Source organism: Ciconia boyciana, chromosome 7 (genome assembly GCF_034638445.1).
Source record: "Ciconia boyciana chromosome 7, ASM3463844v1, whole genome shotgun sequence".
NCBI classification, from domain to species: Eukaryota; Metazoa; Chordata; class Aves; order Ciconiiformes; family Ciconiidae; genus Ciconia; species Ciconia boyciana.
Genome location: NC_132940.1, coordinates 11,295,464 through 11,313,655, shown reverse-complemented (window position 1 = coordinate 11,313,655; position 18,192 = coordinate 11,295,464). Strand labels below are relative to the sequence as shown.

Below are 18,192 nucleotides of genomic sequence, written 5' to 3'. Positions count from 1 at the left end.
TAGCAACAGCCCTCTCAGAAATACATGGCTCTTCTTATGACTGTATTTTTTGCCATTTGAAATGGAGTGAGACCCCAGTTTTGTTTTAAATAAGCCATTGTAAGGCCCCAGAGCAAGGAAATGCCATCTCAAAAATGGAATGCTTAATAATTAAAACAGGTTTATTAGTCACTAAAATCACACCATTCAATCTTCAGTGTATTTACAAGCACTTGTAAATACATACAATAAATTATATAAATTATTACATATAATAATTATAATAAATATTATAAGTTATCATAAACCCCACATTTTAATATGGGGCCTTAGAAAAGACCTTTGAAAGGAAATCAAGTGGTCAGGACTGATGTTAAGTGTTCTGGACAGCACCAGAAGATCAGAGAGTACAAATAAATAAATTATAGTCACTGTTTTAGAGGAAAGCTTATAAATGAGTTGTATAGTTAATATAGTGACTGTACACATTTAGATGTTTAAACATTTAGTTATAGATGGATGCAGTGACATATTAGTAGCAAATACATCTTTCTCTGTTTTATTAAATGACTTAAATTGGACCTGTGCAGTGTGAAGATGGTGGCAAAAATACGTGACCCTGGAAGTTAAATTAGCCATTCAGTTAGTTATTTGTGTGTTCTTTGACGTTTGCATTGATCCCTGTTTTTAGGACAGAGAAGAAGCTGTTTACAGCATTGTTTTGCCAGTTTAGCAGACAATTCTGCTAGAAGTGTCTGCTGACTGTAGTCTTTCAGTTTGAGCTTGAGGCCTGGTGATGTTCATAAACCTAACAGTTGGGCATTGTTTTTGTTCTCATGCAGAAGGGAAGAAATACATGGCTTGTCCTTGAAAAAATTCTGGCTGTTGTTTCTTTGGGATGGAACTGTATTATGCTGCTTGGTGAGGAGAAGCTTTTGTGCCAGACTATAGAGACTCCATTTCTTCATGCAGACTTCGATAAGAATTGTGAATTACTTTATCTTTGTCTGCCATTTAATGTGATTTCTGTTAAGAAAAGCTAAGGATTAAGTGTTTGTTGTGTATCCAAAGGTGAACTTCATTTCCTTTAGGTCTAAAGCCATTGGTAGTTTTATTTACAGTCTTATAATCAAATGATAATTTTTTTCCCATTCCACGTGTGCAGATCTGCTGTTGAGTTTGAGGGAAAATTTGTTCTCGGGAAAACTTCACATAAGTGCTTCTTATTTTTTCTGTGCGTTGACGTGCTTATCTCATTTGTGGTAGGAAGTGAGAAGATTCCAGATGGTTCATGGAGACAAAAATATTGATGCAAAGGATTGGAACTTTCACTGTACAAACAAAGAAAAGTATTTCATTTTTTTTCCTGCTGCAAATAACAATATTCCTCAGTGATGATAACGACAGATTAAAATGTATCTTGGTCTTTCTTTGTCATGTATGTGAACAAATAGTGTTCTAACTCTTAGCAGACCATTGTGCCTTGTTAGATTTTATTTTGCCACTAATCTCTGTCTTAACTACAGATGGTTCTACTGCTACTACTATTCAGGTGATAGTTGTGATAGATAAAGCAACCTGGGCAAAAAAGTAGTGTGGTTAAAGAGGATTCCTGTAGTGTGTTTTGGTTTTGTACTTTTCTTTCTGTGCAGTGTGTGCTATTCAAGTGAGCTTTATAAATTAAGATCAAGTCTTAACATTGTATTACACACCTGTAAGTAGTCATCGAATGTCTAATTAGAAAAGCGCCTTTAACACACCTGAGTGATTCCCTGCCAAAGTTCAGTTCGTAAGTTACCTTTTTCTTTTCTTTGTAGGCAGCTTCATTTGAAACAAGACTTGGAACAGCAGTTGGGCATGGATTTCTCTTTCCTAGCTCCCTTAGTCTTGGGACAGTTTTTTGAGGGCTATATCTCATACTGGACCAACAGAGACTTTTATCTGAGACTGTACTTCAAACTTAATGACTCTTTACATTTTTCTTTCGAAAGTGCTTTTTTCAAAAGAAGGTTAGAACTCTGCACTATTAGTAAATAAGTCATTTTTATACAGCATGCACATTTTAATACAATGTATTATTGTTCACTTGCCAAACTTTGTATTTTCAGCTAGTATTTTAATTTTAAATATATTTTATTTGTGTCTTAGGCATAGAAAATTCTATATTGTTTTGGGCTGAGAATCAAATATTAATACAGGTAACTTCTTAGTTTTTTGAAATGTGACCCAGAGCTTCCTGTCTGTAATGTATAAAATTAGGGGAAACTCTCTTCCAGGTCCTATTGCTATGAAGCAATTGTTTGTTTATGTAAATTGAGTGAACTTTTAACCTATTGTTCATATCTGTAGAAAAACAGAGGGAGTTTACATTCCCAATGAAAATGACTTGATTGTAACTTTGTTTATAGGCATTAAAGAGAATTTACACAGGTATAAGTAGGTATTTTATGTTGTTTTGCTCTTTCCCTGTGAATGGCATGGTGAGACAATGTTTCTAATGTGAACAAACATAAATATAGTTGGAGATCTGAAAGCTCAGGAAAAAAATTAGCATCACTCACTGAAAAAAAAAAAATAGCGTCAATGCTGCAGCGAATCAAGGCACCCTGCAGAATGTTCTGATAATTCTTTTTATAGCCAATATGAAATCACAGGCCTTTTTACATGCACAGCTTAAGATACAGCTGTGTTTCTGCTACTCACCTGATTCCTTAAGCAGTTCCCCTTCTAGTCTTTCTTACAACATAATTGTAATAAAAGGTGTTATATTCAGTGTTTCCTGTGTAATAAATAGCTGAATAAGTCTGTAAGAAACTGGCGAATGAGAAGTTTTGGCTTGTTGATACTGTGGATTATGGTCTTCAACAAATCTAAACTTACATCTCTATTTGACTGTATAAAATCTAATAGACAAGAATGTAGAAGATGAATGATTGTTTGATAATGCATAGGGTGCTAAAGAGAACTTGCAGTAATACTAATCAGTAATGTTGGGACACGTCACATGCTTGGCACATCTTCTGAGTTTAATGGAAGAAAATCTTCAGAGAGAAGGTGTTATTGATGTCTTGTAACACTAAATTTTATTATAAATCACATTTTTTGGTCATAATTCTTTTAATTGTTATAGCAGACAGGATTCTAATGTACAAATGATTAATTAGTTGTTCATGTTTTTCTATCTGGCCAGGAGTTAATTTCCCTGCTCTATACAAACTTTTTATGTTTGAAATGCTTGTGTGAGAATACCAATGATAAAGGAATGATGTGGCCTTTAACATGCAGTGTCTTTGTTCAGACTGGTTTTGTTTTCAGTGTAACTAGTGAGCATGTAGTGGGGTTTTGAGTCTTGATATATTGATAAGGGGTTTCTTTGAGCTTCTGTAAAGTTTAATACAGACTTTAGTCGAGGCTCTGTTGCTCTTTCTTCCCTAGATGAAATTCTTTTGGCTTTAGGCATTTAGAAGCTGAATTCAAGAATTACACTACCCATTTGTCTCTTAGTAAGGAGATCCTGAAGTAGGATCAAATACTTTGGTTGTGTAAACCATTGTGGTGGTATTTGTATTTTCATATAGGGACCAAACATTCAAGCTGATATCATTTAATCACAAATTAAATAATCACCTTGTCCTCTAGACTGTGGTTCCATTAGGAATAGAATGATTCTGCATCTCAATGATCCTCAGAAAGGGGGTAATAATGTACATAGCTGTAAATATTTGCTTTTGCTTTTTAACAAGGTTTTTAATGCGTTCCTGCAGCTGGGAACACTTGGCAACAAAGTTAACAACTTGAACTTCCCTGGTGAAACAACATTAAAGCTTCTAAGTCATTAGTTCTGATCAAACATGCCTTGGAGTTGTTTCCTGAAGAGTTAACGAGAAAAAAAATCTTCCCATTGGAGGAACCAGACAAGGAGGGTGTATCTCATAGTACCGGTGGCTGATACCATGTCTTTCAGGAAACATTCTTTTTTTTCTTGTTTAACTGTGGGATGTTTTTTTTTTACACAAAAGGATTTAATTTTGTTTTGTAACTTTTCTGTCATCTGCGTTATAACTGCAGATGAGTGTACAGAGGAAGCTATAGGTATCGAGAATGTTAAATGTGTGCATGTTACACTGTATAACTATTGAAAACATCACTGTGGCAATAATGCTTAGCTTTCCAGTCATTTTGAAAACCTAATATTGACACTAAATTAAGTTTGTATATTTACCTTTATGGGAATGTTGGGATTTATTGCAAAGTTCTTCAAATAAATCTGTTAAAGAGAAAAAATATTGTAAAAATCTTTTCTGTCTTTAAAATACTGACACTTTTATATAAAGTAATATATTCGGTAAAGCTTTTCTCTCTTGTTGATGTAGTAAACCAATATATTACAGCCTCTAAGAGGCTATGTTGATTTAATGTAATTTTCCTTGATTCTGCTGTTTCTCACATTTTTTGGGATGCTGCTGGCAAGTACATGAGTTAAGCAGATACAGTTAAGAAGAGTCTTAGTTGCAAGTTCTTATTCAGCCTACAATTTTGGTCACATATGGGCTCACCTCAGCTTCCTGGTAAACTGCTGGCCCTCTTCCCTCAATATGTCATGCCTGGGCTAGAAAGCTAGGGCATATTTCAGTGCTAAATACTAAAGCATAAATACTGTGATTCCATTGCATTAATTGGAACTTATTTAGACAGATACTTAGTTTGTGATCTGTTCTCTAGGCCTTTAATTTTCTTTTTCAGTGTATTTTAAAGTATATTAGAGCAGACCTAATGACAGGATCAGATTTATCTTTTGTTAAGGGTATGTACACACATTATATAAAGCGATGAGGAAAGGCTGAGAAGAAAAAGAATGCTTCTCAGATATGTGAACACAATCCTGACATAACAGGCTTTTATCTTTTAAAGGACAAACAGTACTGTATTAAAAAAAAGAAAATGCAGCTTTCAGTGTTGACTATTTTTCTTGCTTTAAAAAAATTCAGAAAGTGTTAAGTGATCCTTGAGTTGCATTACTTACTGATTATCTTCCTTAAAAAACAGGGTATTAGTGTATTCTTTGCCAACTTATGGTATTTAAATTTTCGTTCTTTTCTTCTTTCTAACAGTTTGCTAGAATTCACTTCCAGATGACCTTAGGTGGTTGTGCTCATTAGGCTTAAAAAAAAAGATTTCTCATTTTTCTTGTTAATCAATTACCTGTTCGTAGAAAACTTTTTTGTAGATTTTTTTTTTCCCCTTGCTCCCCCAGCTAATAGTTTAACATGTTTTGACCTGCAGTTTTGAATATTTGTTAGTCACAGTTGAGTATTTTTGCTTGTTGTAGAGATCCCTGGGGAAAAATATATTTTTGAGTTAGTTATAACACAGTTACATGTAAGGAAGTACTCCTTTGTATGATCTGTTACATCTTAAATGTAAGCCATAAAGACAGGTCTTAGGAAGTTTTTTTTCCTAACATCCATCCGTTGCTGATATTGGTCTCACTAACTGTGGTACTTCATCTGGCAGTTCAAGGAAGTACTTTGACACACATCCACACTTTAAGTATTCACGTGCTATTTGTAGATTAAGGATCTGTGCTGTGTTACTCTCTTGCAGCACCATTAAATGAACATTTAAAAAAAAAAAAAAAAAGCTGCTTAAAATCATTGCAGTGGTATATGTGCTTGTTCTTTTATTTCTTGCTTGAATTGCCTGGGAGACTTTCCCTGTGCAATGGAATGGAAAAGATGACTGAGAAGGTTCCTTGTAGCTGTATTCTGAAATTACCAGATCAGGATTTTAACGTGGGATATTAGTGTAATCTTACACATCAGGAAGCACATTTGGTTTCTTGTCTTTTGTCTGCAGCTATTGTTGCAATCTGTCTGGTTCTCCATCTTGCTGAGTGTAATAGCCCCTATGTGAGATTTCAGGCAAGAGAAACAGACTTGTATGTATTTCCAGTGCCACAACTATTTTAGCTGTTTTTCTGTGCAAGTGTGGTAAGTGATCGAGCTGAAAAATGCAGAGCCTCTCACTATTCAAGAAAAGCCTTTGCCATTCTTCTTCATATCCTACTGTTTCAAGTTATGTGAGCAAACTTTTGTATACCTTTGAAGGGACCAATAGGAATAATCTTTGCCTAGCAAATCAAGATTGTTTGTGTGATGCTTTTATCTTCAGCTCTAAGCTTTGCAGGATTCATCTGGCTGTTTGAGCCTGATTTTTAGCTTGTGGCAAAAGACACAAGGCCAAAGTAAATTAAGAAGTTTTTTTTCTATCACCTTTGAAAAGAAATCAAAGGAGAGAGGCTCATAGTCCTTTTCACACTGTATGAGCAAAGTGTTTTTGTTACGTGCTTGCTAATGCTTTCATTTCTAAAGCAGCAAGAATTTTTTCTTTTTGAGAAGTGGAAATTGAGTCCTTAAAATTACAGCAGTCTGTGCTTTCAACCATTTGCTCTGGTAGTCTAATTTGGTAATTTGAAAGCATGTAAGCAAAATTTTTCTTTATCACTGCAAAGAGTTTCTTTATCCATTGATTTGAATGTTGTGTAGGATTTTTTCTGTCCGTTGTATGTATTGTATCTTGCTTTGGGGCAAGTACAAGGAAAGATCTCTTCCTGTGTGGGTTTTTTTTTTTTTTTTTTTTTGCCTTCCTTGTTTAAGAGTGGTAACATAAACCAGTGCTATTTCCATGTAGTTCGCCTATGAATCGCTATATTAAAGCTGAGTTTTGATGGGTGAGTGAAATAAATTAGTCTTATGAAAGACAACTTTATTGTTGTCAAGTTAAAACTTTCCCACTTCATTGTTTTGCTGACACAATATAGGCATAGCTTTTAGAAAATGAAATTTTAAACTGGCAGTGTTGTACTTAGCATTTTTTAAAACATAATAGGCTGTCTCAGAACAGTGCACTGGATTTTTTTTTTTAATATTTGAAAAGTGAGTTTAACAGTATATAAACCTGCAGAGTGTGATTGGGGTCCCTTTCTTCAAAACATTCAACAGCTATGAAGTCTTATGAATATTGCCCAAGTGTTTAATGTGCTTAACAAAAAAAGGGCTTATGAAGAATTTTCCATATGTAATATGTACTAAGCCTATCTCCTGTAGAAGACAGCCTAGATTCTTTGGTGAGTGTGGAAGCTGTTACCTTTCTACTGTTCCTTTCATATCTTTGTGGTACAAGTCCTGCTGGGGAGGAGTTGCTTAAGCTGGGATGGCTGTTGAAGAAATGCACATGGAATGACGTTTTGAGAAGTAGCATATACCATTGAGTTGACCTGAAAGGTATGTGTAGGCAGGATGTTGCAGCTGAGCGGATGTTGTGGTAGAAGTAGGTGTGCCCTTCAGTGTTGGTGCTCCATGTGCTCCTTCAGTTGGGGTACTCTTGATTTAGATATTATCAGATCTGAAAAGCTTGTGTACTGTAACTCAAGAAGAAATACTAAGAATTTGTAATTATTTTTACTGGTAAGAAGAGACTCTGCATAGAGGGGAAAGGGGAAGGGTAGGGAAGTGGGCACATTCTTGGGTTGGTAGGGTTATGTGAATGCCTATATACTGGATGGAAAAAGAGAGATGTAAAATACATAAATTGCTTGTAACATGACTTAGGGTACTTTTGTTTCTGACTTTACTGCCTTTCCTTACTTTGGTGCCCCGAATGAATGAATGTGGGGTAGGTGTTTTTTGTTTGTTTGTTTTGGTGGTTTGGTTTTTTTTTTTTAGTTGCAGTTCACTGAGAAAGATGGGTGAGACCTATATGTATGTTGGAGGAGAGGTGAATGTGCACCTGAGGGGGAAAAAAACAAACCAAACCAAATCAACAAAACTAAACTCCCAAAAAACAAAACCATGACCAAACAACCCCGAAACCTTGAACAAAGAAAGATGTCCCAGTTGGAACACTTTTCTTGATGCTAATCTTGAAATTTTAGTTTTAGTTGCTGATGGGTATTCTTATTAATACAATAATCTCAATTTTTTTTTTTGTACAGTATTGTTCTGCTGAAATTTTTTGCAGGCAAAAGAATACCTCGTTTTTCTCTCTCAAATGAAGAGAAAGTTCTATTTTCTTGCATGTGCTGATTTTTGTTCCTTTTGTTGATTTGGATGTTAAATTAGTTGTTGACTTAGAGTAAAATTACTAGATTTATTGGACATTTGTTAGTGAGGTAAGGTGTGCCTTTCAAGCTAAGGATGTCACTCTAAACCATCATCAAGATGTGAGAGATATTTGTGGAAGTGAAGTAGCAGCAAAGAAGCAGCCGAGGAAATTCCATGTAACCTTATCCCTGTTCGCTGATGCCCTTTCCTGCGTCCCCTTCCCCAAATTCTCTTTTCTGGCATTTGTGCTGGGTGGGAGGACAGGACGTAAAGGGGGTGCCCCAAAGCTGCAGTTTAAGGGATGTATTCTGTTTCTATCTTGGGTGCAGATGTATTTGGGGAGTGATGGGTAGCAGCCAGGTGGGCGGGATACTGTCTCTACTGGCACTGGCTTCTGTGTATCTTCTGCCTGCCGCCTTCTTCCCCTGCCCCAACTCAGCTGAACATGGTGGAAGAGCAATTACAGTTGCTGCATCAGCCTGATGAGCAGGACTGTGCTTCCCCTTCCTAAAGGAACCTAAATGCACTGGTGAAGGCAAGACAATCATGGCAATGGCCTGTGCAGGGTGAGAGTGGGGGAAAAAGCTGGCTTTTCTAGGGATGTATGTAAGCAGGCAGTACATGGACTGCGGGTATGACCAGTAGCATCTTGTGCGTAGGGCCTTTCAACAGAGTTATGACTGGTTTCAGGGAAGTAGCTAGATGTTGAAGGATGCTGGGAACATTTATTGGAATTGAAGCATAAGGAGTGCGAGAGGATAGTGAGATTTTTAACTAATTTGCTTGTAACCTGGAGTGCCCATGTTTGGGGTTTTTTTTGAGGTATGGTAATTTCTGACTGTCACAGTTGGGAAACACTTGGCAGATTTTAGATGTTACAGGCATTTAGGACAGACCATATTAAAAGCATGTGTGTATATTTCTGTATGTCTACTTAGACATGTATACATGTGTAACCACTTTCTGCCATCCCAAATAGAAACAGCAAAGACTTTCGGCCCTTGGCCTCTGCAGCTTTCAGAGGCATGCTGACCGACTGCTAATGTTGCAATTTAAAATTACTTAGCTAACTCCTAAGTACAAACAGAAAGTGTGGTAGATGTCTTTTTAGCTCTCCAAATGACGGAAAAACAGAGGTACAGGCTGCTGGAAATGAAGGTCTTCAGTACCTTTGTGGAAAAGGTCAGAAGCAAATGAAAATGTGAGGCTCTTTGCTCCAAGATGTGTATGGGGAACCTTAAGTTTAAAGCAGGTTCCAGCTCAAGCAGTTTTCTCTACCCCAGGTCACTTGTTTTTGTGCCTCTCCCCACTCTTGCGCCAACACAACTGTTTGCAGCTGTATGATGAACTGAATAAGTGAACTGACCTACTTTAGGTTACCCACGTCTCTCTCTTGATCTGGTTTAGACAGTGTGGCAACTGAATGCCTAACCGTAACCAGAGGAAGGAATTGTATCAGAGCAGTACCTCTCAAGCTGTGGCAGGTGCACCACTGAAGAAGATGCGGAGCAAAGCATTCCTGTCCCTCAAACAAATAACAAAATTATTTACTATTATGAGGTGCCAAAAGATTTTATGATTAAAAGGAGATGGGGGTCTGAGAAAGGTCAAGAATGAGTGACTCAGAACTAAGTGAGGATTCTATTTCAAATCCAAATTCAACTTTATTCATGTCCTTCTTTCCTTCCAAATTGACAGTTTGAGGCATAACACTGTAGACTGAATAGATTTGAATTAATGACTTCAGAAATAGATTTTGACTGGAATCTGCAAATTTTAATTAAAACCCACTACTGGTAGTTTAATTTTTGGTTTAAACATGATTTAAAACTACGTTAAACCATGTGGTGATGTCATGCAGGGAAAGTGTTCCTTTCAGTTTATTTTTGCCTCAGATGAGATTTTATGAGGATAAGCATGGCTTGAAGTGCTGTATAGCTAATGAGAGGCATTTGAAATAAAATGGAGCAATCCATTAAGACATGTGGAATGTGTTGCACTACTGCAGAGAAGGTAGAACTTGACCAAGTCATCTATATAGGCTATAATGGAAAGTGTCACTTTATCTTCAAATCCATATATGGTAGCTATGCTCGTAATTCTTCTTTGGGTGTGAAATGAGTTTCACACCTCCAGAACAATTAAATGCATGAGGAAAGCACTGTGGTTGTGCTTGCCACTGTTCTACCTATTGCTATTTTGATTGAAAGTTTGCTGTATGCTGTGAAAGGAATTTACATATGTGGGAGTGTTTCTGACAAATATATGTCTAATTTTGTTTATAGTAATAACAAAGACATTATACAAAGGATGATCTCTATCCTAATTATTATTTAGTGATACATATGGTCTTGTAGTAGAGCTGTAACTTATAATAGGAGTTTTGGGTTGCAATTAGACATTGCAACAGTTTTTTTTTATAGGTATATTACTCATAGACTGGATGGAATAAATATTCAAGAAATTTGGAGAAAATACTCTTGGCTTTAGCAGGAAATAGCTTGAATCAAAGCTGAGCCTGATTTTTCAGTAGCCTCTTTTCGTACATACTGTAAGAGCAAATAACTGCTGTAGCATAATTGCCTTTTTCTGACTATTATTAATGATATTCCTGACAGCGATAGTGTTCAAGGACCATATTTGACTGGGATCTTGTGATGTGCTTTCCATGCAGATATGTGGCACAAAAGAGGGGGATTTACAATTTTAAGTGTGTTTTTGTGTGTGTGTGGTGTTTATGTGTTGTTTTTTTTTTTTTTAAGAGCTGTTTATGCTTCGGAGATTGTATATTTCAGAAAACAGATACTTAGCTGTCATTAACAAACTTCTGCTTGTTTTTTGTTCTACAGGAGATGATAACAGAGTCCACTCCGTTACGCTGCAGGAAGCTCAGCAATCCTGACATCTTTTCATCTGCTGGGAAAACCAAGCTCCATCGTCAGCTAAGTCAAGATGACTGCAAGCTACGAAGAGGTAGTTTAGCAAGTTCTTTGTCAGGTATGCCATTTTGTAAAGACCATATGACAATTCATTAGAATTAAAGATGCAGTATTACTCCTTGGCATAACAGTTGTAATAAGAAACAACTTATCAGTATCTTTTTAAAACTAGAGGTGACCTCTTGTTGGGAGGGCATACAAAATTTTATGTAAGAGAAAGATGCCAAAAGAAGTATTAGTAGAGAAGAGTGAAAAAGAGAGACTGTATTTGGAGTGAAATTCTGTATATTGCCCAGAGTGAAAAGTTAGAAGTAAGACTTACAGTGCAAAGTTAAAAGAAGGGAGTGGTGGAACTTTAGGCAACACAGTGATGCACTCTTACCTCTTTTAAGGTCAGCACAGACTGTAAGCTTGCCTACTTTTCCATATTGTTTCTTACTGGGAAGCTGACTTTGATACCACATTCAAATTATTATTTAGTTTCTTTTTGGCTTCAAAAACACTGTAGGCATTTGTGATTCAAAGTAAAAATCTTGCTTACTAACTAGATGTTTTTTTCCGTTTGTGTAGTTTGGTTTTTTTCTTGTGAACAGTCTTCAGCCCTGTCAGAGAATTAAGTTTGTACTTAAGTTTCTACTCAGCTGTAGAACCATGAAGTGAGCACATCTAGTAATTAGCCAAAAAATGGAGGACCAAGCTCAGTAGTTTTCTTTTTCAAAAACTTTGTATGTGGGCTAGGGAATGGTTTCACAATTGTTTAAAGCTGGTATCAAAGTCAGTGATGCTGGCATTAGAACATATAGAGCTGCATGATCAGTCTAGAATGAAATAGCTGATCTGCCTGAATGCCACTGTTCTGTAGGGTTAACTTGCAGCCTGTTTCCTCCCTAATTAGGCTGACTGTTTGCCTATTTGCATGTTAGTGCAAGAACAAGAAGGGTTGGAAACTCTCAGGTGGGAGGGGAAGAGGAAGAAGGTGAAACCACCCATTTTGGCAGCAGCATGGGCTTGACTTACATGCTTGTGAAAATACATCCAAGTCCTGGTCCCTCTGTCTTTTATCAAGGGAAGATAAATATTTTAATGTTTGAGGTGCTAGGTGTAATATAATTAAATAAGCAGTAAAGTATGCATGTTTTATTTTGGCTTGGCTTTGTCTTAATGTTTTATTTGTAATAAGTGGCTTGTTTCTGAAAAATTGAAACATTCATAATGTTTTGCAGTCATGTAAGTTTGTTCTCCAAGGTAGGTTAATTGCTAGAGGAGAACAGAAGTTTATTAACTATATAGCTGTTGGCTGATTACAGTGGCCGAAGATAGTACTGCAGTGGGTGTGTTTTGTTTTGTTTTGTTTTTTCCTCTTGAGTAGAAATAAGCAAAGAAAAGTAAATAGGAGGAAGCAGGAAAACTAGAGAAGTTCTGTTTCTTTCTTAAAAATTATTTTTCTGTTTGGAGATAACTTTCTTGTAAATTTTCTGTTCTGAAATGATAATGTTCTCCAGAACTTGTTGTTTCATCTTAATGACTTTTCAATCTACTATAGCCTGATTCAGGAAGGGGAAAAGAGCCCCAACAAGATCAGTTTGACCCCATTGGGTAAAGAAAATGTAGATGTTTAGATATATATTTTAAATGTGCGTGTTTGGAATGTATGTAGGACTTGAGGCTTGTCAGGGAAAGGCTTTAGCTTCAAGCTCCATCCCAAAAATAATTCCACCTTCTTTTTGCAGCAGAAGCAGATAAGTTTAAAGAGTATAAATGATTGTAAATGCAAACTGGTTGGCTTAGATTTGACTCTTGATGGAATTCTGTCTTCCTGGATTCAGATGATGTGGAACTAAAAGGAGATATCGATAACTATACCTTATGGAGATTTAAATAATGTTATTTTTGCTCTCAAGCACTGGCATTTTGAACTGTTAGATAACTATATGATTTGAATAGCTATTATAGGATATCTTTGTTAGTGCTTTACTGAGATAAATACAGCAATGTACATTTCTGTAGTTTTAGATCTCTGCAGACAAGAGGAGTAACTGTATTTACATGTAATCCTGAAAATGAGCAAACCATAAAAATCATGTCCACAGCTGTAAGCAGCTTGAGTGGGACTGGGAAAAAGGTACTAATATGCTGTGTCTCTGTTTGCTAGCCAAAGTTGAGCCTTCTCATCTCTCATACACTTTGGCTCATTCTATTAATGTGTACTTGGCCCATTGCTTGTAACTTTTAACAGAAAATTAACCTGAGCAAGTTTAAAAAAAAAAAAGACACCACTCCCACTCCCCGCCCCCCTGGCATCATGGCTAATTGCGTTATGTGACAGTCTTCCAAATATCGTAGCCACTTTTATGTAATGAATGTAATATTTCACATCTAATTCTAAGGTGAAGTTGAATTTGCAAAATAGCTTGCTGCTTCTGAGAAAAAAGTATTTTTGTGCAGTATATGTGATTAAAGATGTAGACTTCTTCCTGCTGCTTATTGCAACAAATGTCTTAGTCCCCTGTGATTCCTCAGATTGTAGTATCTGAGCATGTAATAATCTGTTGAATGCAACTATCTTGACTGTGCTTGGAAGGGAGTGGTGTGTGTTATTTAGTCTCATAGTCCTAATTTTAAGGAAAAGAGGTATTATTCACTCCCATTTTGCAGATGGTGAAACTGAAGTACGGAGGTTGACTGACCAAAGTTACAGAGGAAGTCATCTGGAAGCTAATAATGGAACCCAGATTTACAGACTTTTTCACTTATGTGTTTTTAACCACAAGACTATCTTTCTTCTCTTTTTTTTTTTTTTTTGTGAAAGACACTGTACATAAAAGGAAACTGTCAAGCTTGATGGAGTCAAAATATGACCCACTTTGACTTTGGTTCTTTCTCATTGTGGAAATTTACTGCTTGACATTTTTCAAAAAGGAGTGTTATATTGACTAGGAAAAAAAAAGGTATTGAGCAGATCCTTTTAAATGATTACTATGTACTTCCTGCAGTAAAGTACAATGGTGTGAACTTGTTGAGATAGGAGCTACTCTTCTCACTGTTTGTTTGTGTAGCATGGGAGATCAGCATTTACGCTAATCAATCAGATACAAGGGAGACTTGGGAAGGCTACAGAATGTTTTGCTTTTAAGATAATATGATATTGCTGAACAGTGAAATTTTTTAGACAGAAAATATCCATCCATGGTTCAAAGCAAAACAATGGTTAAATATACACTATATTCTGATCACAGCTGCATGAAATCTACTGCTGAATGTTCCAATGGTAGGGGAAAGCAGAGGAGATTAGATGGCTAAGCAATTAGAAGACGTAATATTTTACAACTATGAAAGTATTTTCATAAGAATATTTAAAATTATACTTAAGAGATTTTGCAACATTAACATTTCCTCTCTATAGGGCAATACATTGTTTAATTGGCAACAAATATGGTTTCCTTTTTAAGCTGTGTGAAATATAGAAAAGTATAAAGTGATAGAAGGTTTTCTACAAGGTTTTGGATTTACCCATTACCTCATAATGTAAACTAGAGTTTTTGGAAATACTTAGTTATCAAACATAATGAATTCACAGGTAGTGTGCTCTTACAAGTTCTACCCTACCAAAACCTTTAAATTGCTTTTTTAATTAAACTCTTTTTTTCCACATGCAGTATTCTTTTTCATCATTGTATTTTGAACTTGTGAGCTTGTTTAAAAACAAGCTGATAGTATTTTGGTTTTGTTTTTAAAGGAAAACAGCTACTTCCCTTATCAAATAGTGTCCACAGTGGAGTGGGACAGACGATATGGCAGCCACCTGGAGATACCTCAAACCTGGTCCGCATGAGAAATCAGTCCCTAGGACAATCTGCTCCTTCACTTACTGCTGGTCTGGTGAGTGAGTCTGGGAATACTGATGATGATTTTGCGCTATAGTGGTGTGATCCTGTGCTTTATTTTTTACCTTGCTTTCCCTGCTCCTGCTCAGTGAATGCAGCATTTTGTTCCTGTGGGCCCTTTTTAGGGTAGAGGGAAAATTAGGAGGAGAATATGTTCATCCTGCTTTTCACAAAAAGCAGGAAAAAACGTGTGTGTGAAGAATAATTTCTTTTTGAGGAAGCTCCTTCTCGATGCTACTTAAGCTGCCCGATATCTGAAAGAAAGTGTCACTGGAAGTCTAGGGAGAGGTGAGCATGGGAACTTGACCATTTGAAACAAGTTTAATTGGGAAACAGCTTTCTGAGTAGCTACCTCCCCTATTTCCCTAGAGAATAGCTGGGAGGAATGAATCTAAAAGGGATAACTGTCCAAGGAATTGAAGAGCTGGAACTGACACCTGCTCTTCTGCATGGTTTCTGTCAAAAGGTTTTGGTAAGGTGAACATATTTTTGAAGAATGTTGCATCTGCTAAATTAGCATTTTCTAAGAAGAGAGTGTTCTGTATGGGGGAGGGAACTCAAAACGGCTATAGTCAAGACTGAATTGCAAACCAAAAGGAATATACATGTTGTTTGTAGATGTTCCTTATTACCTCTAAATATCTAAAATCACTGAAGTGCAAGGAGAAGAAAAATATAAGAGTATAAGACCGTTATTTGTGAGCAGTCATATACGCAACAGAAATTTGCTAAATAGTAGACTAAAAGCAAAGCTAGAAGCTTTTTTTGCTAAACTTCCATAGAGTTTGCCTGTATAACAAGTTTTACTCAAGTGAGGAAATTTTGGTGTGTCAATAGCACTACTTGATAGAGCTGCAGTTAACTGGGTAAATTTATATTGCGTTTTAAGACTGTTTAGAAGCAATGACCCTTTAAGTAAAAGGGTGTACCTTGGATATAGCCCATAGATTGTTAGCCCTTAGAATTTTTTTGGGGATCCTAGACAGTTAGGCACCACCAGGCTATGAAAAGAAACTTAAATCTTTAAAGTTCAAGAAGCCATGCATTTGTGTTTCCACTAATTTTGATTTCACAATGAAGTATTTGTAGTCTTAGCATTTTCAGACATGCTACTATATTGAAATTCTTCTGATTTGATTTAATTGTATTGTGCCTTAGTTTGGTGCCTGTTCAGTGTTTGCCTTAAATTTGTATTCTTAGCAGTGGTTATAATTTGACTATATCAACAGAAAGGGAAAATTCTCACATGAACTTGGCATCTAAGTATTTATCTGATGGGGATTAAAAAAAGTAATATGTTAAAACACAAGCCTGTTCTCCAGAGGCAGGTAAATGCCTTGAAGCTTCATAGCTTAAGTTAATGAAAATAACTGTGCTTTAAAACAAAACATTAGTTCTCAGATATTTAATTTGGAATACTATTTTGTTGCTTAACAGCTGGGTACAATGCCATGAGCTGCAGATGTGTTTGTGTGTTACAATTCTGCATATTACTAATATGATGTATTTTCATTTTGTCGTGGCAGAGTTTGTGCTGTCTATCAAATGTTCTGATATGAAATGCAATGCCAATAATTTATTTTAAAATAACTTCAAATTCTCTGCTTTCTAATTAAAGCAGAGAAATTCAGCTATAAATCCAGTTTTTGTCCCTCTGTGATGGTGTTAGGTACTGAAGTATATAATCACTTTCCTATCTCTGTGTACTTTATGGTGGGCTGTATGTTAATTACAGTTGAAGTTAATTAAGCCTAGAAATTAAGAATTTTTGTATGAAGTGGGCTTCTAAAGCAATGACTAAAGTACTGGTCACAAGATGAACAGCTAATGAAATGCAGTGAGTCCTGGGATCTTGGAGCTAGTAACATGTTTGCAGCTGTTTTAATATGCTTGTGGTATTAAAATACATTTCACAAATTAGAATAGCAAAAGGTCTCTTGCCAGTATAATTAATCTCCTTTGAAGAATAGCTCTATTAAGAGATGAGTAGGTTCAGTAATGCAGAGTGTCATTTTAATATGCCAGCCTTGATTGCTAGAGCATTTAATTCTTTTATTATTTGTTATAATATGGATAGCTAGAGAGAAGTGGGAGTGTGGTACGGGAAAGCCAGAATACTCAAAGCGATGTGCATTGTTTCTGCTCCCTCTTTTTGGCACTGTAGGTATCAGTGGATTTTCCTTTGCTAAATTGCTTTGCTAGCATTCAGTAATGGTTTGTCTACTTTCTAACCACTACTAATCCTACAGATTGTTTGCTGTGCTTAAATTGCATTCTTTTCAACTTTGAAAGTATTTGCAAAGCAAAAAGATGAATTAACAATAGCAAATCTATAGAAATTAGTTTGCAGCTTCTGAAACAAGACTGATAGCTTAGGCTACTTATCAGCAACAACTCAAGAACTGGAAATACATCAAATTCTAACATGCTAAACTACATAAGTACAATTTATTCTTAGACAGAATCTTTCAGCTTGTACATGTGTGATAGTCTGGATTAATGTGTCTGCATAGCAGTTGCCACTAGATCCTTGACTTGAGAAAGAAGCCAGGGCAGACTGAATGCTGCGTGCTGTCATTGTGGGATGATAGATGTTGATCTGATCTGTGTGCCTTCTAAATATATGTGAGGATTTCAGAGGATGACCTTCAGTTATCATGTACTCTTAAGATGGATGGCTCTGATCCTATTATATTGAGTTCTGGTGGGGAGTGTCCTATTTAAGACTTTTAAATCCCGAAGATAGCCAAGGAAGTAATCAGAGGAAAAAGACATAAAGCATCATTGTGGGCATATCAGTGGTGTTTTCTGCTCTCAAGACCCAAATACAGTAAAAACTGGGGGTGCAGGGAGCATGTATACAGTGTGTGTGTAAGGAACAGAAGGATAATAATGTGGAAAACCTCTTATGACTTAGTTTTGGGGCTTATTTAGCTGAAATCTCAACCTGCAGGCACCCTGTCATAAAAAGAGTTAAAACTTGGACTGTGTTTTGAAGGCAGCTGATGTGAATGATCAGGAATATGGATGCATTCTCTTATTTATAAAGGCATGAAGAGCATCAGAGTTTTGTTAATTTTAGAAAGGAAAAAGAGCTTGTGAAGAGAAGGTTGTGACTGTTGTAGAGGAGGTAGGTTAGGAATGTCTTTCTTGCAAATATTTATTTTGACAAAACTCAATGTGAATGAAATTGATTGCCAGAAGCAATGCTGTAAGGTGTTAATATTCCAGGGCTGGAGCATTTATGGGTGGGCAAGGGATGAATTTTCTCCTCATTGTTAAGGACAG

At 36.2% G+C, this 18,192-nt stretch overlaps 1 protein-coding gene across 7 annotated transcripts in view; it reads left to right on the top strand.

Moving 5' to 3' along the window:
- The window catches only part of MAST2 (microtubule associated serine/threonine kinase 2), a 197,486-nt gene that overhangs the window by 13,224 nt on the left and 166,070 nt on the right, over positions 1–18,192 (top strand). For all 7 annotated transcript variants that reach the window (XM_072867325.1, XM_072867323.1, XM_072867322.1 and 4 more), the window contains exons 2-3: positions 10,931–11,078; positions 14,757–14,899. In XM_072867325.1, coding sequence (XP_072723426.1) covers positions 10,931–11,078; positions 14,757–14,899 — 291 coding nt within the window. The remainder of the gene's footprint in view (positions 1–10,930; positions 11,079–14,756; positions 14,900–18,192) is intronic.